The 19,750-nt window shown below is 35.9% G+C and overlaps 1 protein-coding gene across 1 annotated transcript in view; it reads left to right on the top strand.

Moving 5' to 3' along the window:
- Nucleotides 1-19,750, top strand: part of PKHD1 (PKHD1 ciliary IPT domain containing fibrocystin/polyductin) — a 499,663-nt gene that overhangs the window by 344,428 nt on the left and 135,485 nt on the right. The window contains 1 exon segment of the mRNA XM_077162050.1: nt 1,260-1,417. Coding sequence (XP_077018165.1) covers nt 1,260-1,417 — 158 coding nt within the window.

The raw sequence follows: 19,750 nt of genomic DNA, 5'->3' as shown, positions 1-19,750 counted from the left end.
TTCTTTATATCTGGTTTTCTAATACCAAGCAAATACTTGGCATTTTATGTGTAAATATTAAAATTGTGTTGACTGAATAAATGAAATTCAACAAAAGTCTTCAGAAATAGGCCTCTGTGCCCTTGTGCTGGGACTAATAAGTGTCTTAGCTCTCAGATAAGCCTGAACTAAACTAAATTAAAAACAGATATTGATGTTCAGATCAGAAGTTCTTGGATGTATTTTTAGGGAATTCGATTCGATGATCTGAAAACTGCATATGGAATTCATTTTGGCCATTAAAGGGAATGAGGAATTTAGAAGCCTGGAAAATGGGTTGCTTTTTCTTTTCTTCAACATTGGGGAAAACTCCTTTCATTGGAATAAAAGAATAAATCACTCCTAATTAGAAAAATTCATATATATGACCCAATACCAATTATCTTTTTGATGCTCATCCCTGAGCCATTTTAGATTTCTAACAGGATTGGTATGAACTTTGTGTTATTCTGCCATTTTTATTCTATTGCCTAATTTTCCTTTTATTAATGTCTTACCTATGGGCTAAAATACTCACAGTTTTATAGCTATTTTAGTTTTCGATGAAATTAACATCTGATGCTTTGTGCTATTTAACATTTGACACATGATTGACATGCAATAAATATTTAATATTATTACTAAAAGTACTTGAAAGTATTAGACCAAGGGAAATAAAATTAATTCTCTATAATTCAGTATTGTAATTGCATATTACTTGTTTATGTACCCAGTTTGACTCTAAATTCCTAAAGTGCTGAACCATGTCTATTTTATCACCATTCTATTTCCCAAACCTGACAGTTGTATTTCAATAGATATTTGCTGAATGAGAATGTCTAATTTTACTTTGCTTGTATATAGAACAAAGATAATTTATATTTATAATGATAATTCTAATTATCAAAGGGCCCCGAAGTGCCAAAAGGAATGATTATGTTCATCAGACATTAGTTAGAAACATTCATTTTACCTTGCTTTTTAAAACATTAGCAATCTATGTAAAGATTGTATATTCAGATATCTAGAATATTTGATTACTAAGAATGTCTTTCTTATCAACCAAGTAACTGGGAAATAACTTATTTAATATACAGCTTCAATTCATTTCAATGAATAACACATTATTAATAATAAAATCCTGTTGAATTTATTTGGCACAATATCAGCACTAATGACATATATTTTCTTCTTGTTGCTTATCTTGAAATGAGAGAATTACTTTATATTTATCTTTACAGAGAAGATCTAGGAGGAGTGGGCTGTCCTGAATTGGACTGTGAAAGTCCAAGAAAATATCTCTTCAAGGATCTGGATGGAAGAGCTTTTGGCCTACCTCCACCAGTTTCTGTATTTCCTAAAATAGAGGGAGAATGGACTGAATCCTTCTTCAATACAGGTCAGGAGAATTTGAAAGCAATGCCTTGGAAAAGGGAGTGTGCAGGTATAAGAACTGACTTGGCCATGTTATCCATAGGGAGGAAAATACTTAGTGAGGAGCTAAAAGAGTTCTGGGGCTGTTCTGCGTGAATATGCGTTTCTGCCCTCTTGTCCTACAGGAATGTTGAGTGATTAAGAGATTTTACAATGACACTGCTGTGCTCCCCATGGAAGTATCTGTATTTTTGCCAAAGGTGAAGATTCCTAACATCCAGGTCTATGTATAAGTGAGAAGGACAATCCCCTTGCACCGGGGCCTGAAGTAGCCCTCCTTGTGCTGAGGGTTTTGCAATGTTGGTCATGGAACCAGCCCCTCAGGCTTCTGAACCTACCTTTCACTTTTGTTAGGGCTTCAAGATTCTCCCTATGCAGCGGGTGGTAGTGTAGATGCCACACAGTTTACCTCCCTTTTATCTGTCTTCCTGTTGTCCCAGGGAGCTATGTTTGAAATTCCTTTTTCCTCTTCCTGCTTGTATAACCAAAGATCCTTTGGTTATCCATTTTTATAGCCAAATGCCTGGAAATATCATTGCCTTCTACTTCTAGAAGTAATAACACTCTGAATTGCTATTGTAAATAAAGAATTTCCCCAGTTGCCTTCTATCTCAGTCACTGCTTCTTCTTTTACTTCTTTTCTGCTCTCCTCTCTCCTTTTTAAGCTCTGAATGTAGGAATATTCCAAGGCTATATCCTCAGACCTCTTTTCTTCTTTCTTCAATCTTGCTGTTCAGATCTGAGGTTGAAATATCATCTAGTACTCATGACTTCCATTTTATATCTCCACCCAGACTCAGCCATGAACTTTGATCTTGTATATCCGATGGATACCACTGGGAAGTGAAATAGCATCTCAGACACAACATTCCCCAAATGGGATTCTTGACCTCTGAGCCCATCCAGAACCTGTGTCTTGCCTAGTCAATCCTATCCCAGTAATTGGTACCATCATTCATCTGGATATTTAAGTAAAAAACTTAGCAGCAATTTTTAATTCATTTTCCTAACTGAAACTCTTTCAATTCTCATTCCCTCCATTACTACCAATCAAGTCTGGTTATCATCATCTCTCACCTAAAATAGCCTCCTAACTGGTCTCCTTTCTTCTACTGCTGTACCCGATAGTCTGTTCTTCAGATAAGAGCCAGAGTGATGTTTTTAATACTCTCATCGCTTCCCATCCCCCTCACAATAAAATCCAAACCACAAGCCTACAGACCCTAAAGTGTCTGGTTCCTGCCTGTCTCTGTAACCTCATCTCCTGTGATTCCACCTTTACTTCCTCATCATAGCCTTTTCATTTTTTCTTTAATGTGTGAACTTACCCCTATTCAGGACCTTTGCACGTACAATTTCCTCTGCCTAGAGTATATTATCCTCACTTTGCATATCTGGTTCCCTATGTTCAAATGATAACTTCTCAGTGAAGCCTTCTCTGACCACCCCACATAAAATAGTCACAATGCCATTTTTCTCTAGCCTTACTATATAGCCCTGCTTTATTTTTCTTCAAATACCCTCTATCTGAAGTATTAATGTACTTATTTATTTGTTGTTGTACTCTTTCTCCTGTCCAAATGCCAACTTGATGAGGGCAGGGATTTTGTCCTGCTCACTGTTCTGTATTTGGTGGGTGCTCAACAACTATTTGTTGACTGACTGATTCAAATGCGTGAATCAGTATTGGAAGAATATTAGTTTTATTGCCCCAAACCATTCAAATACATACAGAAGGAATGGAGGCCTCCATGGAAGGATCTATCTGTAAGTTTTTGGTCTTGCAGACATTTCCAGGTATCCTTTTATCTGGAAAAAGTTTTCCACCTTGGGTGATGCAATGGTGCCTCAGTGCCAGAATTCTCACCTACCATGCTGAAGTCCTGGGTTCAATTCCTGGAGCCTGCCCATGCCAAAAAAAAAAATTCCACCTTTTTTTCCTCTAAACTATTTTATAGCACTTGGCATTTAGAGAAGTTTTTATGCATAATTCTTTTAATTACCATATCATTTCGTGTGTGAACTTGTTTTGCATATGTTAAAGGCTTATCTTTGCAACAGAGTAACAAGCTGCAGGGATGACAGTAGAGGTTTTAAAAAGTAGTGCTGAGCAGGCAAAGTTCTCGCCTCCTGTGCTGGAGACCTGGGTTGGATTCCTGGTGCCTGCCCATGTAAAAATAAAAGAGAAGTAGTGCTGAGGACATAAGACATGCCCTGAAGAAATTTACCCTGAAATTCAGTGAATAAAAGGACAAATCCCACCTGATTAGAACTCTGGAGGATGGCAGGGATTGGAAAAGAATGCTGCAAATGCTGAGTCAAAGAAAGAGAAAAATACCAGGTATGAAACTTCCATCCTACCCACCAGTCCTCTTCCTTTTGCCTCACTAGGTCTGGCACAGCTAGGGAGTTGCTCAGAGGTAGCAGCCTAGATGCCTGCTTCCCACCAGGGATAGAGACTATAATGTCATTTGCAGCAGTGAGGTAGAACCCAACACTTATCCAGGCACAGGGCCCAAGACCACAGAGACCCAGGGGAACCCAAGCCACTGAGGAGTATAGCATGAAAAAGGACCTCTGGGGTGGGGAGAGACCCTGGAATCTGCCAAGTGATGCACTCACTCAATCCATTTACTAGCAGCTGGACCACATAAATACAAAATGGACTTCTCTGAGAAAACCTGACTTTCTGAATTGACAGCATCTCATTCCCCAGAGCTGGATGCTCTTACAGGAAAGAAACTGAAGGCAGAAAAGCCTCATGAGGAAAATAAAAAAGGGTGGGGTGGGGGCAGGCATACTTTCAGCTGAACTGTGTAAGAGAACAGGTTTCTGGAACTGAAAAGTATAAGGAAAAATGGGGCACAGAATGAGGGAGAGGATCTAGATAAATCATAGGAGCTGGGGAGAAAATTATGCGCAAAAGCAAATAGAGCAGATCAAGATTCCTTGAGAAGGAACTGAGGAAAGGAAGCTTTTCCCTGGAGGTGAAACAATTACACAAAAAGTGCCTTCTTAAAAATTGTACCACATATGCAGGGCAGGAATCAGATGAAGAAGAGCTGAGAAAATCTGATCAATTAAACAAAGTTACCTCATAAGATAATCAAATGTCTAAGACATCAGCAAAAATGACAAGCCATATTAAGAAAAAGGAAGATATGGCTCAAGTAAAGACAACAAATTAAAACCTTGAAGGAGACACAGGATTTAGAACAACAAATCAAAGAAGTTCAAACAATTCTCCTAATCAATTCAAGGAGATGAAGAAAAATATGCATAAGAGATATAGGATATTAAGAAGACAATGTATGATCATAACGTGAAATTTGAAAGTATAAAACATTGAAATTATGGGATGAAAGGTGCAATAATAGAAACTAAAAATATACTAGAGGCGTATAGCAGCATATTTGAACAGGCAGAAGAAACAATCAATGAATTAGAAAAAAGGACAATCAAAATTATATAATCAGACTAACAGATAAAGAATAGAATAGAAAAAGTTGAGCAGTTTCTCAGAGATTTGAGTGATAGCACAAAGCACACAAACATATGTGTCATGGGTTTCTCAGAGGAAGAAGAGAAGGGAAAAATGGCAGAAAGAATATTTGAAAAACTAATGGCTGAAAATTTCCCAACTTTTTTGAAAGACATACATAGACCTGTCCAAGAAACTCAATGTACTCCAAAAAGAATAAATCCTAATAGACCTTTTCCAAGACATGTACTAATTAGAATGTCAAATGCCAAAGATAAAGAGGGAATTCTGAAAGCAGCAAAAGAGAAGTGATTCATTACAGGGATTAATAATAATAATACCAAGTCCTGACTTCTTGTCGGAAACCATGAAGGTGAGAAAGCAATGGCTTAATATATTTAAAGTACTGACAGAGGAAAATTGCTAGCCAAAAATTCTTTATCTGGCAAAATTGTCCTTCAAAAATGAGAGAGAGTTTAAAATATTCACAGATAAATAGGAACTGAGAGAGTTGGTCAGCAAAAGACCTGCCCTGCAAGAATTATTAAATGAAGCTCTGCAGATTGAAAGGAAAAGATGGAGAGAGGGACTTAGAGTCTTGTGAAGAAATTAAGATTATCAGTAAGGGTAACTAAAAGGGTAAATGAAAAACCCAATACTACTGTATTTTCAATAAACAATTCCTATAAAGAGTCAGAATATAATTGAACAAGAAAAAGGCATGTTTCCTGATAATGGACATGCAAAATAAAAAGTGGTAAACTGACACAAAACAATATGAAAAGGGGAAACAGAGGGATATGGGAGCAGAGAACATGCGTGTTGTTGAAGCTAAGTTGGTATATTGTCAAATTAGTACGTTGTACATATAGATTGTACAATATAAACCCCAGGGTGACTATAAAAATGTATTTTTAAATTATACAGAAACAGAAATGAGAAAGGGATTGATCAGATACATCAAAAAAAGTTCAACTACACAAGGAAAGAGTTTAAGGTAAAAGAAGAGTGACAAAAAAAGATAAGGTATATACATGCCAAAGGACACAATGGCTAAAGTAAGTACTGCCTTTACAGTAATACACTGAATGTTAATGGATTACACTCCCCAATCAAAACATACCGATTGCCAGAATGAATTAAAAAGTATGATCCAACAATATGTTGTTTACAAATGACTCACGTTAGACCAAAATACACAAATAAGTTGAAAGTGAAAAGATGGAAAAGATATTCAATTCAAATAGTAACCGAAAAAGAACTGGGTAGCAATTCTAATATCAGACAAAATAGACTTTAAGTCAAAATCTGTTAAAAGAGACAAAGAAGGGCACTATGTATTAATAGAAGAGGCAATACACAAAGAATAAATAACTATCATAAATATTTATGCAACTAAGCAGTGTCCTAAAACACATGAGGCAAAAACTGGCAAAACTGAAGGGAGACACAGACACCTCTACAATAATATTTGGAGACTTCAATACACCACTCAGATCGATAGATAGAACATCTAGACACAAGTTCACTAAGGAAACAGAGTACATGAATAATATGATAAATGAACTAGATCTAATAAAAATATACAGAACATTGCTCCCCAAAGCAGCAAGATAAATATTTTTCTCAAGTGCACATGGATCATTCTCCAGGATAGATCACATGTTAGATCATAAAACAGGTCTCAATAAATTTTAAAAGATTGAATTTATACGAAGCGTCTTCTCTGAATCTAATGGAATAAAGCTGGAAATCAGTAACAGGCAGAGAACTGGAAAATCAAAACTATAAGGAAGTTAAATAATACAGTCATAAACAAACAATGGGTCAAAGAAGAAATTACTAGAAAAATCAGTAAATATCTTGAGATGAAAGAAAATTGGAACATAGCATATCAAAACTCATGGGTTGAAGCAAAGGCAGTATTGAGAAGGAAATATGAATCCCTAAACTCTTACATTAAAAAAAGAAGAGGTAAAATCAAAGACCTAACTACAAACTTGGAGGAACTAAAAAAGAACAGCAAAATAATCCCAAAGCAAGCGAGAGGCAAGAAATAACAAAAATTATAGCAGGCTCAATGAAATTGAGAATTAAAAAACAATAGAGAGTATTAACAAAACCAAAAGTTGGGTCTTTGAAAAGATCAATATAAAGCTGACAAACCCTTAGCTAAACTGATTAAGAAAAAAGGGAGGAGACACAAATAAATAAAATTCGAAATAAGAGGGTCATTACTATTAACCCCATGATCATAAAAAGAGAATACTATAAACAACTGTATGGTCACAAATTTTAAGGCCTAGATGAAATGGGCAAATTCCTAGGAGACCACAAATGAGCTACACTGACTCTAGAAGAAATAGAAGACCTCAACAGGCCAATTATAACTCAAGAGATAGAATCAGTCATAAGAACTTCCCAACAAAGAAAATTCCAGGGCTAGATGGCTTTACAGGTGAATTCTACCAAAGATTCCAAGAAGAATGAATACTAATCCTGCTTAAATCATTCCCCCCAAAATTGGAGAGGCAACTACCTGACTCATTTTATAAGGCCACCATCACCCTAATACCAAAGCCAGATAAAGATACTGCAAGAAAAGAAAATTACAGACCAATTTCTCTTATGAAAATAGATGCAAAAATCCTCAACAAAATACTTGGGAATCAAATCCAACAGCATATTAAAAGAATTATACACCATGATCAAGTGGGTTTTATCCCACATATGCAAAGGTGGTTTAACATAAGAAAATAAATTAATATAATCCGCATTAACAAAACAAAGAGAAAAACATGTAATCTTCTCCATTTATGAAGGAAATATATTTGACAAAATCCAGAATCTGTTCTTCATAAAAACATCCAGAAATATCAAGAGTAAAAGGAAACTTTCTCACTATGACAAAGGACATATATGAAAAACTTAAGGCTAAGATCATACTCAATGGTGAAAGACTGAAAGCTTTCCCTGTAAGATATGGAACACGGCAAGGATACTCACTGTCACCACTGTTATCCAACATTTTGCTGGAAATTCTAGCCTAAGCAGTTAAGCCAGAAAAATAAATAAGAGGCATCCAAATTGGAAAGGGAGAAGTAAAACTTTCCCTATTTATGGATGGCATGATACAATATATAGAAAGTCCTTAAAAATCTACAACAAAGCTGCTAGAGCTAAAAAACAAATTCAGTAAAGTGGAGGGGTAGCAAGATCAACATGAAAGAATCAATTGTGTTTGTATATAATGGTAATGCGCAATCTGAAGAGGAAATTTTAAAAATTCCATTTACAATAACAAAAGAATCAAATATCCAGTAATAAATTTAACCAAGTGTGTAAAGGACTTGTACACAGTAAACTACAAAACATTGCTAAAGGAAATCAAGAAGACCTAAATAAATGGAAGGGCATTCCATGTTCATATATTCAAAGACTAAATATCATTAAAATGTTAGTTTTACTAAAAAATATTTACATATTCAATACAATCCCAATCAAATCCCAACAGCTTATGTTTCAGAAATGGAAAAGCCAACTGTCAAATTTATTTGGAAGTGTAAGGGGCCCCAAGTAGCCAAAAACAAATTGTAAAAGAAGAATAAAGTTGGAGGAGCCGCACTTCCCAACTTTATTTATGCTATAAAGCTACAGTGTCAAAGTAGTATGATACAGGCATATGAATAAATATATTGACCAATGGACTCATCTTGAGAGTTCAGAAATAGACCGTCACATCTATGGCCAATTGAATTTCGACAAGGCTGCCGAGTTCACTCAATTGGAAAAGAATAGCCTCTTCAACATATGATGCTGGGAGAACTGGATATTCATATGCAAAAGAATGTAAAAGGACCCCTTTCTCATGCCATATACAACAATTCACTCAAAAATGGTTCAAAGACCTGAATACAAAAAACAGAACTATAAAACTCATAGAGGAAAACGTAGAATATAGGGAAGAATCTTCAAGATCTTGTGTTAGTCAGTGGTTTCTTAGACTTCACAATCAAAGCAAAAGCCACTAAAAAAATAATAGATAAATGGGTCTTCCTCACAACTAGACTTTTGTGCCTAAAAGGACTTTGTCATAAAAGTGAAAATACAACCTATTTAGTAGGAGAAAATATTTGGAAACCACATATCCAATAAGAGTATAATGTCCAGAATATATAAAGAAATCTTATAATTTAAAAATAAAAAGACAAACAAGCCAATTAAAAAATGAGCAAAAAAACTTGAATAGAGTTTTCTCCAAATAAGATACACAATTGGCTAAAAAAACACATGAGAAGCTCCACATCACTAGCTATTAGGGAAATGCAAATCAAAACCACAATGAGATATCATTTCACACCCACTAGAATGGTCACTATTAAAAACCAGAAAATTGCAAGTATTGGAGTGGATGTGGAACAGTAGGAACACTCGTTCATTGCTGGCGGGAATGGAAAATGTTGCAGCTACTAGGGTTACTCAGGGAGCTAAGTATAGATTCACCATATGACCTGGAAATCCTGCTACTAGGCATATACCTAGACTTCTTGAAAGCAGGGACATGAACAGATATTTGCTGCACTCTGTTATTCACAGCAGCATTATCCACAATTGTCAAAAGTGAAAACAACCCAAGTTCCATCAGCCTGTGAATGGATAAGCAATGTGTTATATTCATACAATGAAATATTATTCAGCCACTGTACAATGATTCAGCCATATTGTACAACCTCATGGATATGAGCTGATTATAATAAGCAAACTCACAGAGTTTCAGAATACAGGTTATGAGGAGATTGAATAGGGTTGGAGAATGGGAAATTGATGCTTAATTTGTACAGAATTTCTATTTAGGTCAATTGTAAAGGTTGGGAAATGGATGATGATGATGGGAGCACATTATTGTGAGTGTAATTAAAAGCACTGAATTATACAGGTGAATGTGGTTAATGGAGGAATCTTTAGGTCACATGTTACTTGTATAAACATTAAAAGATAGAACATTGGGGTGGGCCACGGTGGCTCAGCAGGCAAGAATGCTTGCCTGCCATGCCAGAGGACCCAGGTTCAATTCCTGGTGCCTGCCCATGTTTAAAAGATAGAATGTTGGATTATATAACTCAGAGAACCCTATAGTAAGCCATGTATAATGTATAAATTGTTTAAAATGTGTACATGTATAAAAATGTTTTTTCTTGATTTATAACAGATGTGCAACACTAATACAAGGTGTTAATAATAGGGTGATATATGGGGAAAATATTCATAGTGTAAACTATGAATGATTGTTAATAGTGCTATTTTAATAATCTTTTGTGAATTGCAACAAAGGAAACTGTTAAAAAATAGTATAATTATAAAAATTTGCATCATGAATTGTAACAAATTTTCCACACCAATGCAAGGTCTTGGTGGGGAGGTACATGGGGATCCTTTATTTTACACGTGATTATTCAGTAAACCCACAATTTCTGTAACAAAATATTTTTAAAGTACTGCTGAGAAGATGGAATATGGTATGTTGGTTATGTCTACTGGGTATAACCAGAAAACATATTCTTGCACAAAGAATGAAATTTGGAGACATATGCATATTAATGAGAAAATATTTGGGAAGTAGTTAAAAAAAAAAGGATGGGCAGTTACTCTCCTACTTATTACTCAATCTATCCAATTGTTTTCCATGCTGTTTTTCTACTGGTTTTAAGAAATATCCCCTATCATAAGCCTTTGTACTGTGGTAAAAAATCTTCATAATTTAAAACAATTACCTAAATAATTGTGGACTTCTCTGAATTTGTAGTTCGTGGTGAGGATCACGTTTCTTTGGAATCAGTAACAAGAGATGTGTGTTATAGAGTATTTCATGAAGTTTACATTTCATTCTAATAAAAAGAATAAGACTGAAGATAGTGTCTTAGAATGGGTTGCCCCAGAAGCAGACCCCAGTACAAAGTTCAAAGTACAAGTGCTTATGTGGGGGAGGGGGTACGGTTCCAGGTAACACAAGTAGGGAAGAGGGGAAGTGAGGTTAGGAAGGAAAGGAAGTCATAAAGAGTATACTATCCAGTGGCTACCACTGTGGGCAGCTGGAGTTCAAGTATGATAGGGAGCTCCAAGAGACCATGGGTGTGCAACTCCAAATCACCTCAACCAGGCAGTAAAGAACTAATCTATTTATACTTCAAATCCCCATTTGGCTGAGGGCTGCGTCTTGAGGACATTAATGCTCCAGTCCTTTGGATTTCCCTGGTCATGGGCCACGTGTGTTCTCAACAAGGTAAAACTTTTTTCAGCAGGGAGTGGCAGGTCTGTGCAGTTCCTTTGCCTCTGCAGCTTCATGCACACCCTTGCCTTTGGTGTACAAAGGTGAGTGTCACAAGCATATGGGTGCAGCATTGGCAGCATCTGTTATAAATAGAAACTCTAAAATGCCCATTGAATGCTCAGTGTTTAAATAATAGGAATATCCTTTGGCTGAATTGTTGAGTGGTTTCATACCTGTAGAGTAATATGCTGTCTAGGCACAAATATACTCTGGATACTGGTTTTCATTCCAGCATTTTGGTTGTGAAACATGACTCAGTGGGAAAACTCCAGCAATTTTATTATTTATTATTATGCACCATTTACTATCAGTGAGTGGACAGGTATGTGCATGTGTGTGAATGGCTGAATGTGAATATGACTGATTGCCTTAAGCTCCTGATGTTTTAAAGCTTTATAATATTTTAAATGAGGTTGCTATATAGGTGCCAACTGCAAGGATTCCTGCAGTGGAATCTGCTGTTTATTGCACTAAAAATACAATCTGCGTCCTCTTGCATTGGAAGAGACAGAATATAGTAAATAGTGCCTTCTGGGAGCTGACAGGATGGTAGTGTTTTCCTTTGACTTCCAAAATATGAGTATATTTCACTATTCACTACTCAAGTACCCCTTTTCAAAAAAAAAAAAAAAATCTCCCCTATGTTTCTTTCCAATTCGTGTCCACAATCTGGTAAATGAGAAAAGCAAAACTGGAATCTCAAGAGAATTAATATATGTTTGGCAATATTCCTTCTTCAAGCACAAAATCTATATATTTCTGCAAAACAGAGAAATCTGTTCAATAAAAATGAAAATGGAGACCACTGGTGCCACATCTCATATTTACTACAAATGCCATTGAGTTTCACAAACCCTTATGCTCTTTTTTCATTATCAAGCCTTTCCACACAGTTTGGAATCCCTGGGCTTTGATGTTTATTTTTAATTTGAAAATAAACAGACTTTCATTTGCGCTTACAAGTTCACACAAAAAGCCACCCACTTAGATATCCACAGGGCCTAGAATACTGTTGCATTTTCTGACATCAGGAGCAAAACCCATCCACACGCATCAGCTGTGAGGAGCACAGCGCCAGTGGGTTTTTCTATCTGTGCAATGCAGGGTGTGTAGCCAGGGGAAAAGTGAACTGGTAATTTTGTTTTATACTTATCTGTAAGTTTGCATTTGTAGCCAACTTTGAAAAATGCATGGCAATAGAGTGTGAGGCAGCTAATCCCAAGCAGGAGATCTTCTAGGAACCATTTACATTTCACTCCATAATGGATTTCTTTTGATTATGAATGCAGCTATGATCTGAAAATTTAGAATCATTTAGAAAAATAAAGTCTTGTAATGGATATCCCTTTCAAACAGTACTAGAAAACTCTTACCCTTTCCCTGTCTTCTCTGACCTGAAAATGGATAGCATCTCCTCTCATACTGGTTCATAAGTGTGAGCAACCTGTGTTGTTGGGTAGGTCTGAAAGAAGTCAGAGCTGTAGTTTCGGTGGCATTTCATAATGGCTGAGCTAAAACTGAGAAAACAGAAAGGCAATAAAAATGGAGGCTCATGTTACTTGAACACCTATCATGTACTAAATTGCTGGATTCATTCAGCAAATGTGGATTGACCACTTCCTGTCTATCAGCAATGCCTTTTAAGTGTAGGAAGTATACTGGTGGGCAAAACAAAGACCCTGCTTATACTAAGCTTGTGTTCCAGTGGAGAGATAAATATGCAAATAAATAAAAATATTCCAATAGAGATAAGAGATATGAAGAAAAGAGGGTTTGGGGCTAGAGAGGGAGTTTGAGGTGTGTGTATGTGTATATGCATGTGTGCGTATGTGTAGGGGTGTTGCTTTTTGACATAGAGTTACATTTGCTGGGGACCTGAATGAGGCATGAGAAGTCCCTGCTCTGAGCAGGGGTAAGAACATTTTGGGAGGAGAGGCTAAGCTGAGAATGGGCTTTGAATGTCTGAAAGGTGGAAAGAAGACTGTTGTCACTGGTGTGTAGTTAATGAGAGGGGAAGGTAAACAGAAGCCGGCTACTTTTATAATTCAGGGCAAGATGTTTAGATTTTATGCAAATTCAATAAGATGGCGTTGGAGGGTGTTAGAAAAGAGATGATCACATTTGATTCACTCTATGAGAGGGTCATCCTTGCTGCTGTGGAGTGAGTAGATAATGGTGGGAATAAGACTAGAAGCAGGCAGTGCAGTTAAGAAGCCCTCCTGGTAGAAATAACAAGGTTGGAAGGAGTACTGCTCCATGGTGTACTGGCCTATACTGGCCCACAATGTCTGTGTTACCATCTATAATGAGATCATTACCGTAATTTAGCATTTAGAAGCAACATAATTTGACAGGGTAATTGCATGTCTGCTGGATCTAATAAATAAACTTGGGGCTTATATTTTGTATGTGTACTTTACTAATAATTTCTATTGTATATTAAGAAGTGTTGCTCTTCAATGGGCTTGACATTTTAAAACAGACAATCAAATCAAAACAAAACCCTACTTCTTTGCCATGACGGGTTTGAAAAGCACTGACTTAGGTCCTATTTGTTACAGTGGAGATGCTAAAAATAGTATGGAATTGTAATATTTTTTAATGGAGGAGTCTGCAGGACTTTGTGATAGATTGAATTTGGAGGGTAAAGGCAAGAAAATAATCGGGTTGAGATTTAATTTTTTTGCCCCAAACAACTGAAGAATGTTTTTGCCAATTTTAGGAGATAGCTGCAAGTGGGGACAGAGCAGATTTGCAAGGGGAATGCAGGCCATCCCAGATCTGGCTGTCAATGGAGTTGTGGCAATAAGTGGTTGAACAAGCCACAAGGGCAAAGGAGCGCTCAAGGTCAGAGATATTCATTTCCATCTGGTAGGAGAGATAAGAAGGGAAGAGGACTTGAATCTCTTTCATGACAATTATAAGTCTCACAAAAGCATTATAAAGAATAGACTAGATAATATTTTGTTTTTAAATCATCATACAGAGGTCTAAGGAAGGCATTGCTTTTCCCTTTGGTATGTGAGAGGCAATAGGTATCTCACCCAAGTTGGTAACTGCCAGGCATATGTGACTCCAAAATGCACTTTCTCCTCCCCATATTCCTTCAGTTTAGGAGGTGAATTTGATGTACTTAGGTCAGTGATTCCCAAAGCTGACTTTTATCAGAATAATCTGATAAATGTATTAGAGGCAAATTTTAATCCAAGAGGCTTGTGTGAAGCCCAGGGATTTTGCTTTTAAAAAAACATACACAAAAAATAAAACCTTCCCAAGTGAGTCTGCAGTGCTAAGTTTGAGAACCACTGCTATTGAGTCATATGTTCCATTTTAAGTAAGAATCAAGATGTTAAGAAGACAGTATTTTAAATTTAAAGAGTGGCCAGTTTGTATTTCTCATGAATAATCAAGAATTGGCTCTCTGTGTCCAATACCATCAGATATAAACAGACTTACTTAGATACACATTGGATATATTTCTGAAATGGTAAAGAATGTCAACTAAAAAGATACAGGGTATTTACCAGCTAATTTAAGTCTTTGGATAATAAGAATATGTTAAGCCTTATGTTTTAGATATCATTTTTCCTATCATTGTAATGAGATGAATGACCTCAAAATGTCACTTTCTTAATACATCACTGGACAAAAAATGAATTCAATACTAAGTTTATTTTAAAAATTCTGCATTAAATCATTATATTATAAAGCTACACTCATAATAAGCTTTTCCCACACTTTGCTTGACATTATTTCCAGTAAAATCTTGTGAACTGACCAGGGCTGCTGACTCAATCCACCCTCAGGACCGGTAAAAGTTTCCCATTCTTTGCTATAAGAAGGTATGAAACATTTTTCAAATTGTGGTACTTCTTGGACACTTCTTAAGAAAGAAAGTTATAAACCATTGTGGAGACCTTAAAAGTGACTTGCTTCAAATCAAAAATAAAAGATTAGGTTGATAAAAAAGAAAATAAAGCTGGCATTTGACTGTGAGCCTATAGAGTGATGAAGTGGTTTCTAGCTGAATAATGGAGCAGTCAAGTAATGTGGAGACGCATGCTCAGCCGCTTAACAGACAGCATGGCTAGCATTTTCTCAAATCTTTGTTGCTAGATCTTGAAATGTATCGCTTCTTTAAGCTCTTTCAGCTTCTCTTTCTCCCCATTTGTCCTGGGAATGACAGCAAGATAGTATTATAAAATGGGAGAGTGGAGAGGGAGGGAGAAAATGAGAGGACAGAATGGAGAAAGGAAACGGTTGTTAGAAAATTTGTCTGCCAGTATCTGTGCTTGCAGAGGTCTTTTTCTTCTAGCTAGAGGGGGAAATGCCATTCTCTTTTCCCAAGCAATTACAGGCCCCAAAGATTGAAACTTGGTATATAGCTCTTTAATCTCAGCAGATATTTATGGTTAAACATTAGACTTTTAGGATTCCAGATGTCAGGGTATTAAAATATAAAGACACAGTGGAGTCTCAGAAAATATTAGAATCTTTGGGATATGTGGCTGCAAGGGATTTTCATCCCCAGTAGAGAAGGATAAAGCTTCCAGTGATTCTTTGTAAAACCCAAAGAGCACCTTTCCTCTACTTTATTCTCTCACTCCGGTATGACTTGCCTGAACTTGGGGCACTGAATGGCATAACGATGTTGGATTGCATTTTGAAAAAGTCTATACTTGTGAGCCCAGAATGATTTTCATTTGTAATTTGTAAAGGAAGATGTGAAAAGTCATGCAGTCCATGGGAGCATTTTCTTTTTCCTTTCCTCAATCTAGACATTTTATTATTGCCATTGTCTCGCACCTCAGACCTTCCATTAACAATGAGGGCAACTAACACTTGCTGAGTATCTTATCACGTGCTCAGCTCTGTGCTGAGACCTTTAGACAAATTTTCTCATTTACCACCGTCACCAAGATCCACCTTATCTTATTTGATAGAGAAACTGGTATTGAGACATTAAGTAACTTACCCCAAGTCATTCCACTAATTAACAGAAAAGTCAAGATGGGGCCAGGTTTTAAATCCTATGCCACACGTACTTGGTACCTTCCTTCCAAGTTTTCTTTCTTCTTTCTTTACCGGTTCCACTTTAGCTCTTTCAGAGATATCTTTCTCACACAGAAAGCTCTGTCTACATAAAACAAAACAAACTGTGACTGTGCCATTATTCCAACAACAATAATAATTTCCATTTTCCTAAAACACTCCATGTGCCAGTTTATAAATATTCTCATTTATCCTTACAGCAACCTTAACATGTAGGGATTGTTATTCCTTTGCAACATTTGAGGAAATAGAGGTTCAGAGAAGTTAACTAATTTTTCATGGTCTCTCAGCTAAATGTGCAGAATCGAGATTCAAATCTACATTTGTCTGACTTTGAACTTGGGCCCTAAGCCATTCCTAGATAATTATCATTGTGTGGTCTGAATCATCTGGTGGGACTCTGCTGAGATATATTTAACTGAATAATTCACATATTTCTACTTTACTTGGTAGCAAATGGATTTTTAGATTAAAAAATAGCTCTCAATTACTTTAACAATTTGAAAGGCAATGTAATAACAACCACAAAATACCTCATTTAGTTTATCTTCTTCCCCACACTATTATCTATTTTTAAAATACAGCCATTTCTCTATGTACAAATGAAATGGACTATGTCACATCCAAGTCAAACATTTTGCCTGCGTTAACCAATGGGAGTTTGGTAATGACAATGGAGTAGAAAGGAGTAGATGCTTTGGTCATGAGATAAACATATTATGGCAGTCACTTCATTACTTTAGGCTTTGCTGTTCTGCAGCCCTCCTTTTACCCAGTGAATTCATGTATTTATTCATTTATTTACAACTTAAATGTTTAGTGAGTACCCACTGAAAGCAAGACACTACATACATTGGCATAATCAAGGGACATCACGGTAGATAAGTGGCAGTTCCTACTCTCATGGGATTGTGGCTTAGTATATGGGGAGAGGAAGGCCAGCATTTAAGATGCAGTTGGTATAAAATTGGCACAAACTACACTAGAGAGATCACGTATGATTGGGGATATAGAAAAAAAAACTCTAGGAAGGATATGGAACAGAGAAGAGCGTAGCTGTGTGAGTGAAGCCTTGAGAGACATGGATGACAGAGCAAGTGAAAGAGTTGTCTTTAGAAGGAGGAGATGCAAGGCTGTGTGCTCTGGGTTGCAGTATAAAGCTTCCTCTGTGAAGTGGTCCCTGCCTTTCACATGCAGGGTGGATATCTGCTCCAGCGATGCTCCACTTACCTCCCATTTACCTCTCTTATAGTACTCACCATGCTCTATTGCCATCTTTTATACGTATGCCTCCTCTGCCAAGAGGAATATTACTTATTCCGAGTACCTCGGAAATAAACATCTTTGAAATTTTAGTATATATGCTTGATAAATGTTTGGTGAATGAGAAATAGGTGACTAAATGAGTGAAATAAGTCAATAATTCAAGTTCCACAATGTAAATGCCATATATTTAATAAATGTGTAATTTGTTGAGAATTTTCCAAGAAAGTTCTTCCAATCATGAATCTCAGGAGATTCTGTGAAAATAGAGGCTCATGACCATATAAATTTTGAAAACACTAACTACTCTATTCCCATTTTAGAGAATCATCATGCGCATTAAAATAAATATTCTGATAAGTCCTGCAATTATTTCTTTTTTTTAATGTTTAACTATGTTACCTGGTATTTCTCAAACTTATTTGACTAGAGAATAATTGTGTGTATGGCACTTAAGTTTTCTTTAGAAGTAGTGTACTTAATAATACATTTTTGGAAATATTGCCTCATATTAATCCATTAGTCCTTGGGCACAGGCATATATGCCCATTAGAAAGTAACCACAAGATTACAGCATCCGTAATTCGAATAGTTCCATAAAGTCCAATGACTAGCTCTATTTCCTACTCAATGCAGACACTATTTTTGCCTTTAACTTTTCCAGGAATTGGGAGCCCATTCCTCCCAATTCTACGCAATATATTTTGAAATAGCTCTGTTAAGGTCTTCCACCTGTGACATCCACTTGGTGATCTAGTTTGCTTTCTGGTGGGTCAGAATAGAGCAAGTCTAATTCTTTCCGTATTGAAGCCTTTTGCATATTTAAAACAGTAATTTTATAAGCCTAAGAAACCTCTTTCAAATGTAAAAGTTTTAAATTCCTTCAGTTAGTCAACATAGGGTGATATTTTTAGTTCTTTTCTAGAATGGCTGTTTTTATGTTCTTCAGTAGGTCAGTGGCTCACCCAAAATGTAGAACCAAGAACTGAGCCTTATCCATCCAGAAAAGTGTAACCCAATAAAAATAAAATGAGCCAGAAGTATAACTTGATTTCTAATGGTGAGGATACAAAAATTAAAAAGAAACAGATGAAATCAAACTTAATACATTTTATTAAACCCAATATATTCAAAGTATAATTTTAAGATATAATAATATTAAAATTGAGATATTTTGCCCATTTTTCAGACTAAATCTTTTAAATCTGGTGTTCATTTTAGAGTTATGGCAAATTTCAATCTGTAACTAAATTTTTTCAGAGCTATATGATCTCTAGGTTGCACAGACTTTACAGTTGAGAAATAGATTTACATATACAAGTTGTAAAAAATAGTCATAAACATTTTCCATTAAATTATTTGAGTATTTACTTTTAAAATTTTAATTATTTTTAGTTAAAATTAAATAAAATTTAAAATTCAGTTCCTGAGTTGTACTGGTTACATTTCAAGAACTCAGGAGCCACAAGTGGTATTATTACTTTTCCTTGTTCTGGATGGACACATACTCAAGAAAATTAATTTTTTTTTTAACCTCAGTGCTAGACATCCAACCCTGTTAAATTCTATTTTTGTAAGTGAATGGCCATAAGACACAATTTGGGTTTCTAGGATTAGAAATTAATACCAGAATCAGAAACTATTCTAATTGATTCTGGACACAGAAATCAGCTAGTGAAAGAATGAAACTTGCATGGCCCTGGAGTAACTGCCATTAGCAAGAACTATGGTTTAAATACCCGGGCCTCCTAGTAAAGCTTAAAGATTTTCTGAGACTGGAAATCTTACCAGCTACATTGGTGATACTTTACTGAAAAGTCCACTTACATTTTTATGCTTTGGGGTATGGGAAGCAGTCATTTCAATGTTTCCCAAGAGGGACTGTTTTTGAATACTTGTAACTAAATGAAAATTACTTGACTTTTTGCCATGATACTATTCCTGCTCTCTCCTTTCTCTTTTTCAATTTTCCTTTCTTTTTTTCTCTATATTATTTCTAAGAGTTCATTAAATAGTAAATTGTATTCCAATTATTTAAATTTTAATAATGCAGAAACCTTGAATTACTACTTCCATTCTTTTGTTATAATAGTATTGAAATTTTGGAAGGCTGAAGCTTAAACTTTAATTTATTTATTGCCTAAGGAAGATGTATGTTTTTCTATTTGTCTGAT

Source organism: Tamandua tetradactyla, chromosome 5 (genome assembly GCF_023851605.1).
Source record: "Tamandua tetradactyla isolate mTamTet1 chromosome 5, mTamTet1.pri, whole genome shotgun sequence".
NCBI lineage: Eukaryota > Metazoa > Chordata > Mammalia > Pilosa > Myrmecophagidae > Tamandua > Tamandua tetradactyla.
The sequence above is the reverse complement of the archived record's forward strand: the minus strand, read 5'-3'. Positions and strand labels throughout refer to the sequence as shown.